This window comes from Oreochromis aureus, linkage group 18, assembly GCF_013358895.1.
Source record: "Oreochromis aureus strain Israel breed Guangdong linkage group 18, ZZ_aureus, whole genome shotgun sequence".
NCBI classification, from domain to species: domain Eukaryota; kingdom Metazoa; phylum Chordata; class Actinopteri; order Cichliformes; family Cichlidae; genus Oreochromis; species Oreochromis aureus.
The window spans coordinates 30,872,920-30,897,377 of record NC_052959.1 but is presented as its reverse complement, the minus strand read 5'-3'; the positions used below and the strand labels follow the sequence as shown (position 1 = coordinate 30,897,377).

At 38.3% G+C, this 24,458-nt stretch overlaps 3 protein-coding genes across 3 annotated transcripts; 1 reads left to right on the top strand and 2 right to left on the bottom strand.

Moving 5' to 3' along the window:
* Nucleotides 1-666: 666 nt before the first annotated feature.
* On the top strand, nucleotides 667-9,293 carry LOC116311779 (zinc finger protein OZF-like). Its single transcript, XM_031728991.2, has 3 exons — nucleotides 667-893; nucleotides 3,206-3,437; nucleotides 7,919-9,293. Exons 2-3 carry the CDS (start codon nucleotides 3,221-3,223, stop codon nucleotides 8,923-8,925), a joined length of 1,224 nt encoding a protein of 407 aa, XP_031584851.1. The 5' UTR covers nucleotides 667-893; nucleotides 3,206-3,220; the 3' UTR covers nucleotides 8,926-9,293.
* A 440-nt stretch (nucleotides 9,294-9,733) lies between these two features.
* Nucleotides 9,734-19,405, bottom strand: LOC116311766 (gastrula zinc finger protein XlCGF57.1-like). The gene is made up of 3 exons (XM_031728973.2): nucleotides 19,232-19,405; nucleotides 16,775-17,023; nucleotides 9,734-15,412 (listed from the first exon to the last, which is right to left on the bottom strand). The coding sequence occupies exons 2-3, from the start codon at nucleotides 17,007-17,009 to the stop codon at nucleotides 13,788-13,790; spliced, it is 1,860 nt and encodes a 619-aa protein (XP_031584833.1). The 5' UTR covers nucleotides 17,010-17,023; nucleotides 19,232-19,405; the 3' UTR covers nucleotides 9,734-13,787.
* A 547-nt stretch (nucleotides 19,406-19,952) lies between these two features.
* Nucleotides 19,953-24,187, bottom strand: epdr1 (ependymin related 1). The gene is made up of 3 exons (XM_031728996.2): nucleotides 23,901-24,187; nucleotides 22,102-22,310; nucleotides 19,953-20,782 (listed from the first exon to the last, which is right to left on the bottom strand). Exons 1-3 carry the CDS (start codon nucleotides 24,134-24,136, stop codon nucleotides 20,589-20,591), a joined length of 639 nt encoding a protein of 212 aa, XP_031584856.1. The 5' UTR covers nucleotides 24,137-24,187; the 3' UTR covers nucleotides 19,953-20,588.
* Between the last annotated feature and the right edge of the window lie 271 nt (nucleotides 24,188-24,458).

Below are 24,458 nucleotides of genomic sequence, written 5' to 3'. Positions count from 1 at the left end.
TTGATAGAACTGTATCAAAGCGTCATTCGTGGGTCAGTGATGTCATCTGGAGCTGTATCATCTAATATTTCCTTCAGCTTCAGCACACAGTGTTAAAAAACAGAATAAGATTTTTGATGAGAACAGGGACAGTAACAGGAAACAGCATAGTTTAACACAAACAGTACAAATCTAATAAAATGGTGACAAAGGACAGAAAGTTTTTGGTTCTTGTTTGTCTGCTGCACCTCCAGCATGTTTAAATTAATCTGGTTGTTTTTGCACGCATTTTGCTTTTGCTTAGCATGAAGTTCATGTGGAGCTCAGTGTTTTTGATTTTATATAAACTGATACTTCAGTGTGAACTCCTTTCTTTACAGCTGTCAATAAAACAGCAATACTTTTACTGCTGTGATGAAAATGAAACATCTGTGTGATAGGCAGGTAAGGCAAAGCATCAGGACTACATCAAGAAAAGCATTATTTTTTAATATTATTACAGTCAAACAACTGACTTGTCTGCCCACTAATAATATTTTGCCTTTAATCTCTAAATTTCCATGTTGTTCTCAAAGTGATCAATAACAATAAAAAAAACCAAAAAAAAAAACTATTATCTATCTATCGTACATTACTCCTTCGTAGGGGTTTCAGACTTATGTAAGGACTTGACTTTTGTCGGACTGGCCCTCTAGTCCACCGGAAGTATAATAGAAGAGAAATGACGGAAATGACGCAACGGTTACTGTTTAACATGTCTAGTGTTCGGGTTTCAGAGTGATTGTTGTTGAAGAAATCTGCTAACAAGTTAAAAAAAAAAAAAAAAAAGATCGTCCGGCATGAGAAGGAGACCAGCCGTCAGCTCAGACTGCTGGACATCAGCTGGAAACCGGAGATAAAGCCACACATTACAGGTGTGTAACACTGAGACGGTCTCGGTCAGCTAACACGGGAGTGTGAACCGTGCTGGAGCTCATGTAGCGGCTCAGTTTGTAGGCTAACAGGCTAAAATCAAGCGCTTCTCTTTAAACGTAAATATTTGACGTTAAATACCCACTGAGACACTGAGGGAAGCGACTTTGTTCTGCATAAAAGGGTTTGCCAGTGCTGGCGTGTTTTCTTTTCTTTAAATATCCTTTTTTATGTATTGGTTGGCTGTAGTCAGCAGGATCTATGAATCTCTTTGGAAAATATCATTTTGAATTTGCGTTATTGTGTCTACTGTGTTAAACAGCATAATCAGTCATTTTTCCCTTTTGTTAAAAGTCACGTTTTGTAAAACTTTTTTTCTGCTTTAAATGACTTTGATAATATCCAGGACAGATGTGCTCTACAGATTATATCTCAGTGGGTCACTTACAACAGTTTAAATGTCACTTTGTTCGCACAACCTGCAGATTACTTTGAGGAACATTGTGGAAAACACCCCCGATCAGGTCCTAGCACCCTACCAGATGACCCTCACTTTTTTAAATACCCCACCCCCCCCCCTTTTAATTGTTCAATTTATGTTTACATTTTCAAAACAGGATCGTTACTTCTGGTTTGACACATTTCGGAGGAGTTATTATTTCACGTCACTGCAAGCCTCCAAACATCAAACTTATTTGAGCCTAAACAGTAACACATAAAAGGGAATCCTGTTTATGTATTAATTATCAGAGGATGTCACATAAAAAGGGAGGAAAGAGGCAAAACTGTGTGCCATAGTAAGGGGTTAACATGAGGTGGTGTTTTTATTTTATTTTTTTATATTTTTGGAACTGCAGATGTCTATAAGTTGCGGCACTTCAACATTTAGATAATGCTACAGAAGAGGAACGAACATAAGGGAGTGATGTTATTTACGTCACAGGTAATTTCAAGTTCAAAGGCTCAACAAACATCAGCAAACACACAAACTGTTTGTGTGCAGTTTTTCACAATGTGTTGCTAGCCAAAGCTCCAGCTGCTATATTTCATAGGGAGAAAAAAGAAAGAGAGCTAATGTCACACAGAGATGGAGAAAGATAAGAAAGAGGACAGGAGAGGAAGAAGAGAGGTTAGATTCAAAGGTAGGAGAATAATTCACGGAATTCAACCTTTTTACCATCTAGAAAATAGACAGCATCAACAGTGTACTGTCAGTGTAGAGGATGGAAATCAGCCAGGAAAACTCGTGAAACATCTGATGCAGGTGTGTAAATCCACAAAGAGCAGTAAACCTCAGCAGTAACAGCAGGTCAGCTGATCACAGCCTGCACATTAGGAAAATCTGCTCTCAATATAAATTATACTACTTAACTGATTCAAGCTGAGTACATTTATTAGAATTGAATTCAGACAAACATAAAGTTTGTATTCTACTAATTTTATTTTACCATTACATTAGTATAGCATGAGGTTCAGTTAGCTTTGCATAGAAATAGGAAATAGAAATGTTCTTCAATGAATTAGTTTTTGCTTTTTTGTTTTGAGTACATTTCAGAGCCTGTACTTTTTCACATTTACTTGAGTAAAGAAGTTTAATCAGTACTTCAACTTTTACTGGAGTATATCTGTACTTCTAAATAAGTAAAGAAAGCCTGTACTTGTGCCAAGTCTGTGTTTAAGAAAATGAATTTTCAAATGATCAGGTAAAATAATTGAAATTGAAATGTTTCTCAAAATATTTCCAAGTTTTGCTGATATAGAGCACCCTTAAACTAAAGGTATCCAGCAGTAATCTCACTGCAGCAATCTCTTGGCAGCAGCAGAGCCTCCCAGACAGTATGTCTGATTGAAATAAGTGAAAGACACTGGACAAAGGGAAGTAGCTCTTAATGTGGAGCTTGGAGTAGATCTCCCATCATAGGCAGAGAAGTTCTCATGGGCAAAATTAAATGTAACTGATTGTTTATCTGCAGCGTGTTTTTATCATGGAAACAAATTCCTGATTTGGATTTAAGGAAAGCAGTTTTCTCTTTAGAGATGTGTGATTCTGCAGTGTACAACTTTTAATCAAATAGCTGCTTCACACTTTAAGCCACTACCTGGATGTTTTGTAGTCTGAACTTTGCAAATAAGAGCACTAGAACTCGAGACTGTCTCACACGGTACTCCTGACACATTTGTCAAATTTGTGCACATTAAAGTTCACTCACATATATGACAGACATGCTCACAGTGTACAGTCCTTCTGGATTATATCTGTGTGTTCCTGTCATCACATTAGTAACATTTTTCTTGCATCCCTTTGTTTCTGAAGTCCTCCCACATCAACATGAATTGTGAGGAAGAGGAGGGTCTGGATGATCAGCAGGTCTGTAACCAGGAGAGGAACTCCAGTCTGGACCAAAAAGAGCCTCCTCAGATTAAAGAGGAACAGGAGGAAGTCTGCACCGGTCAGGAGGCCGAAGGCATCATCGTCTGGACCGGAAAAGAGCGGCTCAGACTGCTGGATACCATTTGGAAACCTGAAATAAAGTTACACAGAATAGGTACGTAAAACTGTAAATAAAGGTCCGTAATAATTATATAACTCGTTTAGGATTTTAATCTTAGCTAAAAAGTACTGTTATTTTTAGGAATAGTATAAAGGACACAAGGAGAGAGTGGAGAGGGAATAACGTGAATGAAATAGAAATTTGGGGAAATTATTGCGACTAAAGATCTTTTGTCCAGTGGGTTTACTATTTTCCCGATGCCTTCATTACTCTCCCATTTTACAAGACATGCACTCAGGGCACTCTTTGCACATAAAATGCTAAGAGTTCCCTTAATGTGTATAAACGATCCCCCATAAACTTTAATGAACTCGTAAAGATAAGTGGGCCAAAATTTCTCCACAATGATGTGAGAAACTGATTAAGTCACACAGAAAGTGATGACTTCAAGTTATTACTGCTGGATGTGGTTCTACAAGCTACTGAATCACTGTGTACTTAGTTTTTCACAGGATTGTGACTCTTATACTACAAACTAATGCTGTTGTAATAAATCTAGTATGACATTTACCCTTGTCTTGCTGAAATATGCAAGGTCTTCCTTAAAACTACATCATCTGGATGGGAGTGTTGCCTGTATATACCTTTCAGCATTGTTGGTGCTTTTCCAGATGTGTGAGCTGCCAGGTCAGTGGATACGAATGTACCTCTGTACCAACAAAGATGCAGGTTTTTGAACTGAGTGCTGATTAAAAAGCCAGATGGTGTCTCTCATTTTTAGACCAGAGGATGTGGTAAAGTATTTTTGAAAAAAATTCACGTGTAGTTTCAGTACAGTTTTTGATCTCATTCCATTTTAAACAAGCTTTGGTTCAGAGAAGACGACAGCGTTTCTGGTTTCTTTTTTGCATGATAAAGGTTCAACCTAAGATAAAATAAGAAAGAATAGCCTTTATTAGTCCCACATGTGGGAAATTTTTTGGTCACGGCAGAAAGTACAAGTTTAAGAGTGATAAAAGTTACGAAAAACACAATACGATAGGGTAAGATATAATAGAATACCATACTATACAACAAGAATAAAATACTATATACAATAGAATAAAGTACTATACAAATAAGATAAAATACTGTACAAAGAGCTCTGTTGTAGTAGGAAAAAAAATTGTACTTTGTAATATTGCACATCAGGGAGACAGTTACCATTGTGTATGGCGTGTGTGTCTGTCTGCACATTTGCAGTCATCTGCAGAGACCATGTTGTAGAGTCTGACAGCAGTTGGAAGGAAAGACCTGAGGAATCTCTCCGTCCCACATCGTGGGTGCTGCTGCCACTGAAGAAGCTGCTCAGTGTTGTTAGATTCTCCTGCATGGGGTGGGAGATGTTGTCCACCAGGAATGACAGCTTAGCCACCATTCTCCTGTCACTCCCCACCTCCATTGGGTCCAGAGGGCATCCTAAAACAGAGCTGGCCCTCCGGATCAGCCTGTTCAGTCTCTTTCTGTCCCCAGCAGAGATGCTGCCTCCCCAGCAGACCACATAGTAAAAGATGGCTGAGGCCACCACAGAGTCATAGAAGGTCTTCAGGAGTGGGCCCTTCACTCCACAAGACCTGAGTCTCTGCAGGAGGTACAGCCTGTTCTGCCATCTTCTGTAGAGGGCATCTGAAATGTGAGTCCAGTCTAGTTTATTGTTCAGATGAACACCAAGGTACATGTAACTACCCACAGCCTCAATGTCCATACCTTGAATGTTTAGTGGTTGCAGTGGAGGATGTTTGTGCCTGGGGAAGGCTACCACCAGCTTCTTGGTTTTACTCTGGAGGTATTTCTGCTGGCACCAGTCCACAAAACCATGAGTCAGTTCTCTGTACTCTCTGTCGTCCCCATCAGTGATGAGGCCAACTATTGCAGAGTCGTCAGAGAACTTCTGCAGGAAGCACTGGGTGGAGTTGTGGGAGAAGTCTGCAGTGTAGATGCTGAAGAGGAACTGAGCCAGAACCGTTCCCTGTGGGGCCCCCGTACTGCACATGACCCTGTCCGACACACAGCCCTGAGTTCTCACATACTGTGGTCGGTCGGTGAGGTAGTCCATTATCCATGTTGTGAGGTGATGGTCCACTCCTGAGTTCTCCAGCTTGTCCTTCAGGATCGTGGGAAGAATGGTGTTGAAGGCACTGGAGAAATCAAAGAACATGATTCTCAGCGTGCTCCCAGCGGCCTCCAGGTGAGAGAGGGAATGATGTAGGATGTGAATGACGGCATCATCCGCTCCAATGCCAGGCTGGTAGTGGGTCCAGTGATGAGCTCACCAGGCGCCGAAGCTGAGCCGGGACCAGCCGCTCCAGGGTCTTCATCGGGTGGGCCTGTAGCTGTTGAGGTCCTTGGGACATGGAGTCACTGGTACAACACAAGAGGTTTTCCAGAGGTGTGGAACTCTCCCCAGCCTCTGGGTGAGTCTGCAGCCGATGTTGAAGACTGCCTCATGGATGAATCAAACCTGTTAAAGAAGTGATTCAGTTTATTGGCCCACTTCGCATCCCCCACAGCAGAAAGTTCTGATCCTTGTGGCCCGAGATGGTTCTAAGGCCTCTCCAGACTTCGCTAACATTGTTCTGCAGAAGCTGGTCTTCCATCTTCTGCCTGTAGCTGGCCTTTCCATTCCTGATCAGACCTTTCAGCTCTCTCTGTACCCTTTTCAGCTCTTCCTTCTCTCTGGCTTTGAAGGCCCTCCTCTTCTGCTTGAGGACGACTTTAATTTCTGGGGTAATCCAGGGTTTGTTGTTGGAGAAACACTGCACAGTCCTGGTGGGTACGGTGTTATCCACACTGAAGTTAATGTAGGCAGTAACGCAGGTCACAAGGCTGTCGATGTCCTCCCCATGGTCATCTCAAAGCACCTCCTACACAGACTCAAAGCAGTCCTTAAGAGCCTCCTCACTCTCCTCCGACCATTTCTGCAATGTGCGTTTGGCTGGTGGATCCCTGCGCACTAAGGGAGTCATACACAGGAACAAGTTTTGATCAGATCTTCCCAGGGGAGCGAGAGGTGATGAACTGCATGCCTCTTTTGCGTTAGCATACAGTAGGTCCAATGTTTTATTGTATCTCATGTGGCACGTCACATACTGGGTGAAGGTCGGCAGTGTCAGCGCTTTTCTCCAGGTCCCACCATCTACTCAAATAGAGGACGCAAAATTATGCAATTGTCGTTGTCAAATCAACTTCAGTGTGAATGCACACTGCAGTCAACTGCACTCAAATCGACTGGTTTTCCATTATAACCAAATAGTACCTTGTTTGTGTGCTTGTTGTCATAGCAACGCGTGTACGCATCCTGCGACATAAATAAAATGCGACACGAGCGCTACAACAAAGGTGGACGTCAAAGCAAATATATCCCTGCTGCTCAGTCTGTAGCTTTTCGTCACACTTGGGAGAACATGGCGTTGTTTTTTGTAGTAATTTCCTTTGTTGTGGAGTTTCAGAAATGGTGGTTTTGATTTTCGTGAGCGAGATGCTCTCATGACTCATCGAGTGACACTACTGACCAACCAACGTCACGTTTTAGTACCTGTTTGGATCTCTTGGAACCCTTGGTGAGCAGGTACTAAAAGAGTACCTGGTACCAGTTACTGTGACCTAATGGAAAATCTTGGAAACTGTGCGAACTGGGCCGAGTCGATCTGAGTAGGTACTAATGGACAAGGGGCTTTAGACTTAAACCAAACAGGGCCAAACCCTTGAGGCAAAAAAAAGAAGATGAGCTAAAAACACTGATGAGGGTTAAAAAAAAAAAAACAAGACCTAAACACTAAAGTTAAAAGTTTTCGTATAAGGGAGCTGTTTCTTACACTGAATAACCTGAGAAATAGCAATTGGCTTATTTTTCAAAGATGGTTACCACAGTAGGTAAAAAGAGTCTTTAGGTCACTGTTTGTGGGGTCAAACAGTGATCAGTCCTTATTCTAGTTTAGTTTATATCTGCTGCGACTTGTCTATGAAATCCATAATTAAACACAGATGTCTTACCAGATTTATTGCCAGTTTTGTCTTCTTTATTGCAGGAAAACACAAAAATCTAGATTCCCTGCAAGTCCAGTCTTGCCTTGCAAAAACTAGAAATTTATTGGAAAGGAAAGTCCAGTGCTTTTCAGTAATATAACTGAACACCGTACCAAACCATCATTTCCCTAAATTATTGCTACTCATTGTATACATGCTTAAGTTATGCAGCAGTGTCCCATCTACGATGAATTCAAAACACAACAGCAAAACTACTCACAAACGCACACCTTAGCGAACACATCACTCTAGTCCTCACAGAATCACACTAATCAATTCAGCACAGTATGGAACTGAAGGAAAATTAAAATTACCTGCAGCTGAGTTCACTGTCACAGTTTTTTTTTTTCTGCAGCAGCAACCATCAGCATTAATAACCAGTGGGAAGCACTTAATTGAACGATTTTTATTTTGTATTTTCTCCTGTGTTTTATACACTAAATATTTTTATGTTTAATGTCTTTGTACAGACCTCCACCAGCAGGATATCGGTAAGGAGGAAGAAGTTCTCACAGATCAGCAGGTCTGTAACCAAGAGAGGAACTCTAATCTGGAACAGGAGGATCCAGAACCTCCGCAGATTAAAGAAGAACAGGAGGAAATCTGCATCAGTCATGAGGAAGAACCGCTTGTATTGAAGGAGGAGACTGAGACCTTTATGTTGGCTTCTACTTACGAGGAATGTAAATCAGAACCAAACAGTGACCAGTTCCTTTTTCACAACTCTCCTGATCCAGAGAGCCAAGAACAAGAAGAAAGCGAGCATGTGGACTTAACATCAAGTAAAAAGTTATTAAAATGTGACACTTGTGGAAAAAATTTTCAGTATCAGTCCAAACTTAATAGACATCTGAGAGCTCACACAGGTGAGAAGCCATATTTTTGTGTCACATGTGGGAAGAGATTTAGTCAGATGATACACTTAAGAAAGCACATCAGAATTCACACAGGTGAGAAGCCTCATCCTTGTAGCATCTGTGGGAATAAGTTTAATGACATGTCAGCATTCAAATCGCACATGAGAATTCATACCGGTGAAAGACCATATTCTTGTAGCACCTGTGCGAAAAGTTTTAGCCAAATGATACACTTGAAAATTCACATGAGAGTTCACACAGGTGAGAAGCCATATCCTTGTGATATGTGTGAGAAAAGATTCACAAATTTGATAAACTTGAAAACGCACATAAGAATTCACACGGGAGAGAAACCACATTCTTGTAACATCTGCGGGAAAACCTTTCGTCAGAATTCGACGTTGCAAACTCATCTAAGAATCCACACCGGTGCGAAACCATATTCTTGTAGCACCTGTGGAAAAAGATTTAGTCATATTAAAAACTTGACAACTCACTCAAGAATTCACACAGGTGAGAAGCCATATACTTGTAGCACCTGTGGGAAAAATTTCAGTCAGTTGACTCATTTAAAAAGTCACATGAGAATTCATACTACCTTACAAAATGTGGCAGAGTAGGAGTGTGTGGCTGTTAGAATGCATAGTGAGGAAAATCACAGCTACACCTGAGGGGAAAAAAGATGACCTTATATTCTGGTCTGTATGGTATAGTTTTTAATAATATTTATTCAAATTGGCTGTGTTTTTGTTCTGATGTAATTGAAAGCCCAGTTTTATAAAAGGGTCTCAAATAAGCCAGTTATTAGAACATTTCCTACTGAACCATCTTCAGTTTGTATAAACGTTTCACAGTACAAATTTTAAACCTGCTAAAGTCCTGTGAAATTTTAGCTTCACATATTAAAGAAAAACAACACAAAAAGTTATATTTTTTAAGTTACTTTCAAAAGTTATATGGTTTGTAACTAAGTTGTAAAGTGTTTTTATATATATATATATATATATATATATATATATATATATATATATATATATATATATATATATATATATATATATATATATATATATATATATATATATATATATATATATATATATATATATATATATATATATATATATATATATATATATATATATATATATATATATATATATATATATATATATATATATATATATATATATATATATATATATATATATATATATATATATATATATATATATATATATATATATATATATATATATATATATATATATATATATATATATATATATATATATATATATATATATATATATATATATATATATATATATATATATATATATATATATATATATATATATATATATATATATATATATATATATATATATATATATATATATATATATATATATATATATATGTATATATATATATATATATATATATATATAAATGGTTAAAAACACAACATTTTCTGGGTATTGGCTAGTTAAAATATGAAATAAAAGACCCAGCTGACCTATAGAGTCCTGTATTTGAGCACACACTAATAAAATAAATAAAAACAACTAGGGTTAATCTCTGAGGGTTATAGTTACCATTATATTGTTTTATTTTACGATAATGCAACCATGTAGAATATTTTTTTCTTCCTTATTTACAAAAAATGAAGAAAATGCTATTTTCAAGCATTTGAGCAAAAATGATAAATGTTTTAACAAAAACAAAAATATCAGTAAAGTTTAATGTGAATAGAACAAGTTTCTAGATGGTTGTGTAATTATAAATTGTAAAATAATTTCATTAGATATTTGCATAGTTAATCAAATCATTAAATAATCCTTTTCCAATTTACATAACAATGTTATGTTTCAAAGTGTGGGGAATTATCAGAGTTGTCATATTATAATATACTATGTTACATATAATCTAATAACTGAAATAACACAAATAAAAGGATGAAATAAGCCAATAAAAGAAACATAAACAAGAGGAGCCTGTAGATTTTATTGAATGTATCTTGGAAAAGCTACATATGTTTGGCACAACAGTGATTTTTACATCATAATTTGTATTTTATAAGCTGCCAGACAGGACAGGATTTAATTTTTTTAAAAGCATCAAATTAAATTTTTATCAAAACAAAAAAGTTTCTGTTCCACCTTCTCCAATTTGAATAAAAATGTTATATTTTAACCTGAATTATCAGAGTTGTGTAAGCAGTAGGTCTCAAAATGGTAGGTAAGTAGAGTAGGGCAAAAAAAAAGGCCTGAAAGTGGGTCATTGGACCATTTTAAAAAAACAAAACAAAAAAAAACTATTCAATATATGAAGCTAAAATTTCACAGCAATCAGTATAAATGTTTAAAATTTCTACTGTTAAATCTTTATGCAAATCTGAGATGGGCTAGCAGAAAGCTTTATTGATTTGACACAGACTTACCCAGAAGTCAACAAGTAACATAAGCCCAGTTTATGAATAGCAGTTTCACTATTCAGCTTCAGAAGCTTTTATAAGAGCTTCGAAGTCTGCCATGGAGACAAAGTTCCAGCTTGAATGTGCTCTGAAGGTTATTCCATCACCGAGATGCAAAAAAAAAAAGAAAATGTTATTCTACTAATTTCATCCTATATGTTTTAGTTTGATATTTTTTATTGTTTTATTAGCCACTAAACAGGTTCCACTACATAAGATTAAAAACTGAAAAAGATCAAGAAACACATAACATATTTTTGTATGAACATTAGTTATTATTGTGGTGATATTTATTTTCATGAAGACTAAACTTGATTTTCATCCTGTCCTGTATATTTAATCTCTTGCACTGTCCTTTATGATGTGGGTCATTTATTGTAAGATATCAACACAATCTAATTAAAACTTTTGTCGAATAATTTGGTCTAATGTGTAATCTTTAAAATTTTTTAACCAGCCCTGTGTGCCATATTTAATGTCCAAGTAAAGTCGAACAAAGATCAACTTGACCAACTGAAAAACTGATCACTGTTACAAGATGGCAGTAATTTAAAGTATGCAAAAAGGCAGGCAAGCTTTATGACAGAATGCTGTTTGAGATGCAAGAAGAGAGATTATGGCCAGTCAGATTTTAGATAGTATGTGTTCATAGATTTCACTGGGCATGTACTGCCTGCTTTGCTTGCCCTGACAGAAAGTCACTATTAAGTTTTTTTTCTCCTGTTGGCTCGCTGGGATGTTCTTAATTGTAATCTCAGGCGTAGTGTGTGTGTGTGTGCACAGAAGCCCTCCCCTCCTGCAGTTCAAACCCTTTCAAGACTCAAACAAAAAGAAGAAAATGGGAAACTGTGAGAAAAATTGTTTCAGTGACCAAAAGTAATACTATCATCAAAATATGGAAAGAAAATCTAAGCTTAAGTAGCATATTTAAAATATATATCTAGTGAGGGCAAGAACAATACTATATCTATGAGATGTATTTTATATATATGTAAAAATTGTTCATTAACCCTTTCACGCATAGTGGTCACTACAGTGGCTATTTAAAGGTTGTTTTCTTGTATTTGTGTCGGTGTTGATGGTATACTTGCACATAAACCACTACATTAGACACTGATGTGTCACTCCATACCCTGCCACCCACTCCAAAGGTGGTGATGTCCACCTAAGTGGACATGTAAAAAACTTTGAAAAGCACATGTTTAAAAAATGAATTTCAGAAATCTTTTTTCCATGCCTAAAGATGAATAAAAAATACTTAAGAAAAAAATCCAGATTGAGGTTGTCATAATTAATGCATTAAAGGGTTAATCACAATCATGGTAAAATGTTCGGTTGATCATGATTTTGATTTGAAGACTACCAAGCCATACTCGAAAGATCAATGAAGCCTCAATTTGCGCAACTCATTAAGCACAAATTATCAATTACAACCCAACAGGGGAAAAAACAACACTTAAGTGCTTTAATATGCATATATATTAAACAAGCCCAAGTGTAAAAGAAAACATAGCTTGCAGCTCTGGTTAACTCAGACAAGTTCCAGGTGTTACAGTTTATTCATAAAGAAACAAAGTTAAAGTTCACTGACCAGAAAAAAACAACCCTTTGTCTGGATTAATGGGAAAACCCCAAAGTGGATATTTTCCTGTTTGTTTAACCTAAAGCCATTTTAAACCTTGTTGATTAACGGAAAAACATGGAACTAAGGCCAACATTTTGACAAAAAGAAACAAAGTTTACAAAATCAAAGACCAGAATAAAGACACATAGTCAACTTAGTGGAGTCGCATCACTGGAGTTATTGGTTGATTGCGATCAGGATGATTCCTGGCTGAATCTCTGATCAACTAATTTTGTTTGCCCAGTTGAGGAACATGACTATGGAGGACCACAAGAGCCACACACACCAAAAAAATAATTTTTGCTGAATTTATTTTTTAATTTTTTTTTATTTGTTTAAACATTACAAAGGTAAATTATTATTTAATATTACATTTTAAATAAAAACAATATTTATAAATCAATATTTCAAAATGATTTATTAATTCATTGATAAATACGTCAAATCGAAAATGGATTTCACAAAAAAAGAATTAAACTCTCAATAAAAAAACCCTCATTTGACAAAGGCCATTCAGCAGCTGTTTCTACACTCTGCCCAACACGGATATGTTAAGAATGTGAAAGGACTGCTGTGAAATGGAGAGCCAAACCTGCGAGTCTTTGCCTGCGGGCAGCCTGACCACCTGTTGACGGTAACATGCTAACATGGCTAATGCTGGCACCACTGCATGTAGTGCCACGATTTTTTAAGGTCAAGAGTTTTTCCTTCACACTTACACCAAGTTCTTGTTTATAGAAGGACATGTGACTGTTGCCGTTCTCTCTCTATTATTGTAGGGACTTCACTTTACAACTCAGAAAAAAGTCATAAGTTTAAAACACATCTTTATTTAAACATTATAAAACTCAAAACCCTTCAGCACCTTCTGAAGTTTAATTTTCATGAAAATGAACATCATAACATATGAAGTTCCTCAAGTTCATAATGATATATTTGTGTCCTCTGTGTGACACTTCCCTGCTTTTAATCTTGTGCAGTGAAACCTCTGAACAACAGAGAAATTAAATATTTGCCATAATAAGCAACAAGTGAAAAATAAAACTACTTATCTAAGCTTCTTTCTCTATAACAAAGCTGTTTAATGGAACAAGTTTCTGTACAACTTACACTTGTCACCTCTACAGCCTAAAACAATAAAAATATGAATTTAGACAAATATAAAACCAGAGTTTCCCCTGCATCATATGAATAAGACAGTTAATAGAATAAACAGTTGTTACAGTTAGTTATTGTAGGAAATAAATATATGCCGTATTGAGCTGAAAAATACCTGTGGGATCACCATATTTTGTCCCACAGGTGTGATTTGCGCTGTCATCGCTGGCTCTACCATTAACACGCATGCTATACTGACACATTTCTTAAGCAGGAAACTTTTAACCAGTGGTAATGTGAACTGTCATGTGAGATTTCATGTTCGTAACATTACGGAATCTTTTCCCACAGGTACTACACAAATATGGCTTCTCGCCTGTGTGAATTCGCAGGTGATTTTGCAACTGTGCCAACTGAATGAAACTTTTCCCGCAGGTGCCACACGAATATGGCTTCTCACCTGTGTGAATTCTCATGTGAGTTTTCAATGTTGATAATTCTCTAAATGATTTCCCACAGGTGCTACAAGAATATGGCCTCTCACCTGTGTGTACTGTCATATGTCTTTTTAAACCGGAGAGGCCACAAAATCCTTTCCCACAGGTGCTACAAGAAAATGGCCTCTCACCTGTGTGAGTTCTCATATGCCTTTTCAGGTTTTGTAGCTGAATGAATCCTTTCCCGCAGGTGCTACAAGCATGTTGCTTCTCACCTGAGTGAATTTTCATGTGACTTTTGAATCCTGTTAAATTACTAAATCTTCTTCCACATGTAGTGCAACAATATGGCCTCTCACCTGTGTGACTCCTCATGTGAATTTTCAAGTATACCATTGTAGCGTAGCTTTTCCCACAGGTGCTACAAGAATGAGGCTTCTCACCTGTGTGAATTTTAATGTGAGTTTCTAGTCCTGATTTATAAGTGAATCTTTTCGCACATGTGCTACAAGAATATGGTTTTTCACCTGTGTGGATTCTCGAGTGTTTTTTACACTCTGATGAGCTAATAAAACTTTTTCCACATGTGCTACAAGAATATGGTTTCTCACCTGTATGGATTCTCAGGTGAATTTTTAAATTTGGTGTCTGGGTGAATCCTTTCCCACAGATGCTGCAAGCAAATGGTTTCTCGCCTGTGTGACTCCTTACGTGACATTCCAGTGATGATTTCTTTCTGAAACTGCTCCCACAGATCCTACAAGAATAAGGCTTCTCACCTGTGTGAATTCTCATGTGAACTTTCAAGTTTATCATATGCTTGAATCTTTTACCACACATGCTACAAGAATGGGGCTTCTCATCCGAGTGAACTTTTATATGACTTTCCAAGTCTGATTTCTTGTAGAATTTTTTCCCACAGGTGCCACACGAATGTGGCTTTTCACCTGTGTGAATTCTAAGGTGGCTTCTGAAGGGTGATGAGAAACTAAATGTTTTCCCACAGGTGCTACAACAATATGGCTTCTCACCTGTGTGGACTCTCATGTGACTTTTCAAGTTTATCATCTGACTGAATCCTCTCCCACAGGTGCTGCAAGAATGTGGCCTCTCACCTTTATGAACTCTTAGATGTCTTGTCAAAGATGATTTATAGTAAAAGGTTTTTCCACAAATGTCACATTTTACAGAGTTTTCACATGTTTCAGATTTACGCTGGGCCTGCGACAGGCGCTTATTTCTGTTTATTTGAGGTCTTTTCTTCAGCTCTGCATTTCTAGTTGAGTCCACACGCTTGCTTTCTTCCTGCTTCAGTACGAGATGCTCTCCCTTTTGACTGGTGCAGAGTTCCTTCTGTTCCTCTTTAATCTGTGAAGGGTCATCCTGGTTTATACTGAAGTTCGTCTCTTGATTAAAGACCTGCTTGTCTGTGAGAACCTCCTCTTTACAGTCATGCTGTTGTGGGAAATCTGAAAGGAGAAACATTACAAGAAAACAAACAATTGAGAAAATATGTAATCTTAACTATTAGCAGGTCTCTACTTTGTGAGCATGTCACTCACATTTACCAATGAAATTTAGTCTTCAGCTGTGGCAGATCATTTTGGACACTGATGCAAGTGACTGCATAGTTCTTGGATTCTAATTCGCAAAAATTATCTCAATATTTGGATATTTGTGATGATCAGACTGTAGAAATATATCTCTCATTAGCTGACTGGCCTCTCCCCACTGTGGGTGAATCAGACTGTGGATCAGGGAGAATCCATGCTTTACACACATGTCAGTTTCTGTTTATATGTTCCCAGTCTGAGATGCACAATCTGAGCTGTTAAACTTGTTCTCCCTCTCGTGATCCTGTGCTTATCCTGTTTGACTGTGCTGCTGCTCCCTGCAGATCCTCTCATCTCCATTCACGTCCTTCAACCCACTTTTGAAACTAACAACATCATTATCCGTATTGTTGTAAACTTGTTTGAGTAAACATTTGTACCTCTATTAGCGACTAACGTTTATGATGTAGAAGCACATAATGGCAGACGTGACAATCCATCACAGTGTCAAACTTACTGATGTGTTTTAAAGCCTCAGAGACACTTTAGTGTAAATGTTACATTTGTCAGAATTTTATTCAATTAGTTGCAACATTTGGCAACAAATAAAAAACATGACTCTTAGACGATTGCAAAAAAAGAAAATAAACAGAATCACTTCATTCTCATTAATTTTTGCCTTCAGTCTGTTGTAGGCCTTTTAATCCACAGTATGATGTGGATTAAACGCAGTCTACAGCAGGTTAATGTTGTATATAATTGTATCACCAGTAACACAAAGCTAGATTTGCACCAAGGTTCTTTAGACACCTTACTATTATATGCCATTACTGTACTGTATTCACTGTAGTTAGTTCACTATTTACTACAGTGATGTCTTCCTTCTCTCACCCCAACCAATCACAGCAGATGGCCCCGCCCCTCCCTGAGCCTGGTTCTGCCGGAGGTTTCTTCCTGTTAAAAGGGAGTTTTTCCTTCCCACTGTCGCCAACATGCTTGCTCATAGGGGGTCATATGATTGTTGGGTTTTTCTCTGTATGTATTATTGTAGGTCCTACCTTACAAAGTGTCTTGAGGGGACTGTTTTTGTGATTTAGCGCTGTATAAGACAATTGAATTGAACTTTAGTTGTGAAAAGTAAAAACTGATTCTTGCCTTAATGCCATTTGTTGCAGTTGGCTGTTAAATTCATCCTGTACGGCTAAAAATAAAAATAACTAATTAGGGTCCAACATGAGTCATATTCATTTTTATTAAGACAGTTACAGTTTTACAAACCTGTGCTGCGTAAGTTTATTTCTGGTTTCCACATGTTATCCAGGAGTCTGAGCCGCTCTTCCCCGGTCCAGACGATGATGTCTTCAGCCTCCTGCTTCACTACAAGCTGCTCTCCCTCTGGACTGATGCAGAGTTCCTTCTTTTCCTCTTTAATCGGAGGAGGATCTGGATCCTTTTGGTCCAGGCTGGAGTTCCTCTCCTGGTCATCCAGACCCTTCTCTTCCTCACAATTCATGTTGTTGTGGAGGTCTTGAGGAACACAAGAAAAATGTTACTAATATGATGACAGGAAAATACACTGGCTTCCATACCTGGATGTGACACGTTCACTCTGTCTGCTGTTTAACACGTTAATAATTTAGAAAACACATTCATGTTAACTGCCACCGTTTGTCACAGTTTAACATGGGCACCAGTCTGCTCAACATGATGTAATATTGTGGCATTACTTTGTATACAGCAAAGAAATGTGCCCTATTTTTCCATCAGCTCAGACAGTCTGGTTGCTGGACACTTGTCCTTGGTGTAGCTCAGGAGGAAGAGCAGGTCATCTGACCAGGTCATCTACTAATTGGAAGGTATGTTTCATCCCTGGGTGCTCGAGTCTTTATGCTAAATATCCTTGGTCATGATACTAACTCCAGGTTGCTCTCCACCAGAGTGTGAATGTGTGCAATAGAAAGCACTAAAGCATAGAAAAGTGCTTGTGAAATACAGAATGGGTAAATGAGACATGTAAGAATTACCTTGAGTGCTCTAGGAGAGTAGAAAAGTGCTATTATAAGAATCAGAACAACTTATTTGAATGAAAACTGGTAGATGTGATCAACACTGAACAGTATGTCAGTCAGAAAAGTCAGCCAACCCGCTATCATTTGTTTCCAAAAGGCTGTAAATAAATGCTGTTTATTTCAGCATGAAAACTGTGGCATAGTAAGTTTAGAGTACTCAGGGTTGAGCAGTGTCTTAAAACGGAGCTGCAATGAGTACCAGTGAAGTTTGCTGAGATTAAAGAATTTGCCGAAAAAAACAAGAAAACCCATCAAAATCATCAGTTCACACTAAATCCATGTCTGTGTCAACATGACCTACAGGCAACATTACAAAACAATGTTAAATGTATTTAACAAAGCCTGTGCATTGGACTCATACCTGTGGTCCTCAGTAATATATTTCTCAGGTATAGGCCTTCATGAATACGCCATTGATCCAAAACACTTCCTTCTCTATAGATTATATGGTGTTATTACGTCAGCCTGGTGATTGTCACGGCAAGATAACATGTAGGGTCAGTTTAAAATAAGCAGGTGCACTTCATCTTTCATCAGTTCAGGTCAGCTGCTGGGTTTGAATCTTACAGGAACTTTTGTGTTTACAAAGTGTTAGACAGCAGGGGTGGCTCAGGAGGTCAAGCAGGTCCTCTACTGATTGGAAGGTTGGAGGTTCAATCCCTGGCTACTCTGGTCTGCATGCCAAGATACTAACCCCTAGTTAGTGTGAATGTTAGTGCTGTATAATGAGCAGTCCATTTACATGATTTAATGCTGGAAACAATATATTTTGTCCTAACAGAATGTTTATATTTCAGGATATAACCTGAGGCACTAACTGACAGGTGATCTTTGTCAGTGCATGAACATGTGCATTGGTGAGTTCAGAGCACTCTGCACTGATCAGTGTATTAAATGAAGCTGCAGGGCAGATGTGGTGGATCTTATGGAAATAATCTGTTGTAACAGACCAACCTACACATTTTTATCAGAATAATGTCGCTCCTGCCTTTGGTTCTGGTTTGGTCTGCGTCGGTCAGTGCTGAATGTCTCAAAAACAGCTCTTTACAATCAGCACACATGGACTTTATTTTCTTCCGGTTACTTTGCAGCTTGCAGAAGCTGACTCTTCTAATGTCTGTAACTGTCCTGTATGTGCTCAGCATTTGAAAGAAGACTCCATCACAGCTCTGTCTGAATGTATTCAGTTATTATGATCACAAGCTTGTGCTTGCTGCTCACCATGTGGGAGACTCTGCAGGTTACGACGGAGCATAACATGTTTTCTTTCTTCTTCTTTTTTTACTGACAATCTATACAGGCCAAACATAATGTTGCTAAAAGTCGTTTAAAAAAATCACCTTCGGAACACCTGCCCCCGCAGGCGGCCGCGGGCTGAGGGACACAGAGCCGATGGTAGCACACTGCTGGAAACAGAAGCTTCCTGTCACCGACTCTTTGATTTTAATGTATAAAAACCAGCTTATAGTAAAGTCACTCTCCCCTGTATCTTATCGGATGGTATATGCTAAAATTCTACGTTAAAAAAAAAAAGAGAAAGAGGAGGACTTGTGTTATTTCTACAAAAACCTAGCTCACACCGGCTCATTGATTTCAGTCTGTTAGCATTCAAACTGAGCTCGTGAGTGCTGTGTTAGCTCATTGACACCGTCACAGTTTTACACACCTGTTATGTCTCACTCTATCTCAGCTTTCTTTATATCGTGCAGTCTGCTCTGATGGTTCATCCCCTCCTCATACCGGACGATCGATTTTTAACCACCGGTAGTCCCTAATGTTGACAAACTCTCTGAAATACGGAAATGACACCTGAGCACTGACAGTTGCGTCACTTCCGCTCTTCGCCCGTTGGACTTTGAGCCCCTTCATGACGAGACATCAGCTTTCTTTGTTAAAAAGATGTTAAATGATGTTTAAATTCAAATGGTTTTGTGGTAATAAAATGTCTATAAAATAAGGGAAACAATCTGCGCACACCTCTTTACATTTCTTACTGTGTTTAGCTGTGGGGAATAAATTTAAATGGCAAAAGAAGAGTCATACGGAAATTAACTCAAAGCTGGCAGTCTGGAAATGATCGTTTACCCATAATTGTAATAATGAGATCAAAACTCTTTAAGTCCCTTTCCAGCACAGAGTTAACTGTTTAGAATTCCTTATTTCTCTCTGCTTAGAGTTTAGTGAGTTTCTGGTGCAGCTGGCAAAGCTAACTGGTATTGACAGGTGAGGGATTTTTTTTTTTTCTTAGCAATTAGCAAATGATTATATAATTCTTTAAAACACCTTACAAACACACTCACAAACACAGCTATGTTAAAAGGAAATGTCTGTGTGTTTTACTTTGCGTTTGTAATTGAATGATGCCAAAGGTACCATCAGGCTCTAAGTGAGGACACACAAAAAATGATGTTTATTTAAACTGTCTGAAAGTTATAGAAAGCTACCGCATTCATAAAGTGTTGTATCCAGTTTTATGGTAATTGTACAGAGTATTTTCATTCATACTACTTTATACTTCAACTTCACAACATTTCAGAGGGAAATAATCGTTTTACTCCAGTGTTATCTGACAGTTTTAGCTTTGAGTCTTTACACATCATGTTTCATACAAGTATCCCAAATGTTGTAGTGAAACTTAAAGATACAAGTCACAAAATAAAAGCAGGTTCCAAAATAATAATGATTTGTCTTTCCCATGAATCATCTTAAAACCATTCAGATCTCATCTTCTGACCTTTTGGAGGGTCCTGAACCATAGTTTGGGAAGCCCTGAACTGTAGTAGTTATATATTAGTAGTATTTAACTGACAGGGCATATGCTGAATGAGTGCTTTTACTGTAAGTGCTACTCTTGTAGGAGAGAATTTTGAAACTGTGGCACTGGTTTCAGACTGAAGTACAGTTGAATTTTACCTCAGATAAAATGTCAGTATACTTCAATAGTGAATGACTAAACAGGGGAGCAGTTTCAGACTTAAACTGCAGTTTAGCTTTTAAGGTCAAAGGTGAGATCTGATGAGGTCTCAGCACTCAAGGTCGACCATCCTCTCAGCCCGGGCTGACTGGCATGTGCTCGGTGGGGTGAAGACGTTGGGGTCGCTGATTCCCAGCTCCAGGCTGAAGAAGCGGGTGGAGGTGGTGACACTGCTGTTCGTCGTATAGGTCTCCTGCACTGGGTAGCAGTCCTTCATGGTGTAAACGCCCACCCAGGTCTCATCTGGTGGAGAGACGAGGACAAGTTACTGAAATAGCAGATTTCAGATGAGGTGCCAGCTCTGCCTCGGTGCCTTTTGAGAAGCACCACACAAAAACCAAAAGTTTACTTACAGTGGGTAGTGGCTATATTGGCAAATCATTGAAGAAAGTCTTGTAGTAACCCCTCTCAAACCCATCAAAACAATCTTACCAAATTTTGGATCAACCACTCTTACCTCATCGCCACCAACATGGCTCCAGTCCCTAATCTAAAACTGTACCAAGTATTTGCACCAAGAGGTGACAGGTACCGGTGTCAAAAAGCTGGCAAAGACCCACACAGTTAGTTAAATCTAGAAAAATGACAAAAATGAATCCAGTTTGACATAAAATATTACTTTTGCCGCTAAAAAGAGATACACCAGATTTGTGGTGTATCTCAGCATGATGTGTAGTGTGTCCTTAAAAAATATGAGGAAAATCAATATGTACCGAGGTGGTCTGCAGAGACATACAACAGTGTGTCTACAGCCATCTGATCTGCAATACACAGTGGAGTTTCTGCCTTGGTCTTGGCCTCCACTTGAGCCAGTAGTGTTGATGATCTTGTCAAAAATGTAGAAAAGTGCAATCAGATTTTGGATGTAGGAAGCATCTGACTGGAAACGGCTTCATTTTTCAGCATGACAGTGATCAAACACACTGCCAATAAAAGCATATCTGGATAGAAAAAAACACAGTGTAACACTTTCAGTTATGGATTGGCCTCCACAGAGCCTGAACCTTAATATTATTAAAGCAATGTGAGATCATCCTGACAGAGAATGGAACAAAAAGCAGCCAACATCCAAAGAAAAGCTTTGATTGTCCTTCAAGACGTCTGGAGAACTTTTGCTGAAGACTATTTAAGAAACTACAAGAAAGTTGCCTAAGAGAGTTCAGGCTGTGTTGAAGAATAAAGGTGGTCACACCACATATTGACTGTCAAGCCCTCCTTTCAACTCCTTATACACGTATATACTGTTTATTACATTTTCCTAGATAAATATAAAGGAATGGCCCAAGACTTTTGCACAGTACTGTATACTATTGTGGGGTAGTTCACGAAAGGCTGCATGTAAAATGTAGAATTACTCTTTTTGGTGGAAAAGAAATCATTTAGAAGCTACAGCCACTCTCATAATTCAATAAAACCTGCCAGACATGAAAGAAGGAACCACAGTGAAAGGGCTTATTCTTATTATAAAGCAGCTGCAGGACGTGCTGAATTTAGGCTAACACTGACCTAACTCTTCAGCACTCACTATGGCCTGTTTGAAAGCACAAAAATCTCAGACTTACGCTTGCGTGCCGGCTTCCTATCTGACCACTCCTGAACCTCAATGTTGTCCCCAGGGCCGCCGATGAAGTATTGGTCCTCAAAGGTGGAGTTATCAGGGACGTCGAAGGGATCCCAGGCTTCAGTCAGAGCGATCTTTGAGCATTCCTTCGTCTTCTGGTCAATCTGGAACATCACCATGCTCTGATACAAGTAGATATACTCAAAAAACCTGAAACAAAGAGGTTAAAGATGTTTTTGGATGGGATTGTGCAGAGGAGAAAAGACGCAGAGAGTGGTGTATAAACACAAACTGTGAAAAAAAAGATAAAATAGATATTGCTTGACTCACAATTTTGAGCTGTGAAAAAAAGTCTCACCACCACGCATCAACCTACGGAGCTAAAAGCCAGTCTCAAGATATCAGAAATTGTAGTTCCCCTAATGTCCACTAGAGTCCAGCTCCACAGCTGAGTCATTCTGCACAAACTCCCAGGTTCAAATGACCGATTTTACAGTAGAACTAATCATGTTTGCAGCCTGCTACAAAACCCATTTTTGGTGTCTATGGATAGTTTTCCCCTTGATAAGAACTCTACAGAGGCTGATTTAACTGGAATGTGTTTTAATCATTTCTATGCTTGGCCTCAGCTCCAGTAAATCCAGTGAAAGAACCGGAGCGCTCCACTGTGTCTGTCCTGTTGGTGCCTTTGGGAGCATTTTTAATGAATTATCTAACAAATTGTATATCCTGGTGTTTAAGAAATTTGTGCTTCAGTTTTGGTAAAGTCTAATATTTTATTAGTCTGTTACTTGCCGGATCTGTGTGATAACACTGCATGCTCTCATCCAAACATGGTCACATCTGGTTGAAGCAAACCACCTGAGCAGTGGCCAAAACATAAAACATTCAACATTCAAATCGCAGAATCCAAAACCAGTGGGCAACATCGTGGCTCCTACTTCCATTTCTTATGCACAGAAACTATAGGGCATCTATTTGGGCAGCAAGAAAACTGTCCAAGAGTTTGATAGTGTCTCTGTCTTCTAAAGTCTTTCTTCAAGTTTAACTACACAATGAATGTTTCCCTTCAGTGTATCTGAGACTCTCAAGATGGTTACTTTTGGCAGGATGCTGCTCTGTGCCCAAACCAAAAACTCCAAAGTCGCTTTGTGGCCTCGTTTACCAGGCAGAGAACATTTCACAACTCCAGACTTTAGTCCAGGCTGAGACTGTGTGTACCACTGCAGCCGTGACGAACACGACAACACGCGATAATTTATCCATTAATCGAATATGACCTTTATAATCATTATTACTACTACTACTACTATTATTACTTTTTGTAGTGTTTGCAACATAAACAACTATGGGTGTAAATTATGGGTTGGTTTTGTGAATAAAAATACATATAAACTATAAAACAAAGTCTATCTTACAGAAAAGAAGAGCTTAAAGCTGGGACCAAATCCATTATAAATCAGCTTTATTAATCCAAATAGCAACATTTACAATATTTAAGATAAGTCTCCACACCAGCCAACTTGGAAACCAATAACATTGTTCCTTATTATGCTTTATAAGTGACCTTCTAAGCTTTTACAAAACAATTAAGTACAGTGTTAATTAGAACATGGTATCATACTGTGTTTTTTGTTAAATGATAAATGGAGTGATGCTTATATAGATGATTTGGAGATTATTAAGCGCAGATTTACAGCTGCAGCTTGTTTTGTTGTAACTCTTCACACTGACTGTGTGCAGTAATAAAACGCAGTCTGTAAACAACATGTTTACTTTGTGTTTATTTACTGGTCTTACCTCTGACACGGGGTGTGCTTCTTGTGCTGCTGCAGGACTCGGATCCTCTGGTTCAGGGCGTCGTACGAGACGGCGGCTCGGCTGTTCCTGCCGGTGCTGTGGTCGTACACAACCCACCTTCCCTCCCACTGCAGCGGGGCGACGCAGGGCCCGACCACCGGGGACGCATCCATCCGCGGGAGGACGAAGACAGAGGTCCCAACAGCGGCCACAAACACGAGCAGAAGTCGGTGCATTGTGCCAATACAACCCTGAGTCCCGTTCACTACTAACAGCCGGGCAGCTCCCTAGAATAAAGAGGAGATGGTTTTCCGGTTTTATCTTTCAAAATTAAAGCACAGCTAGTTAACATTTTCCTCCAGATATTACAAAACAAGCACATAATGAGGAAAATATAGACACTTGTTTCCGCCACTGAAACAAAAACATAAAATAAAATAAAATAAAATAAAATAAAATAAAATAAAATAAAATAAAATAAAATAAAATAAAATAAAATAAAATAAAATAAAAGGCAGATTTAAATAGAAATTTTGACTTATTATCTCAAAATTTTAG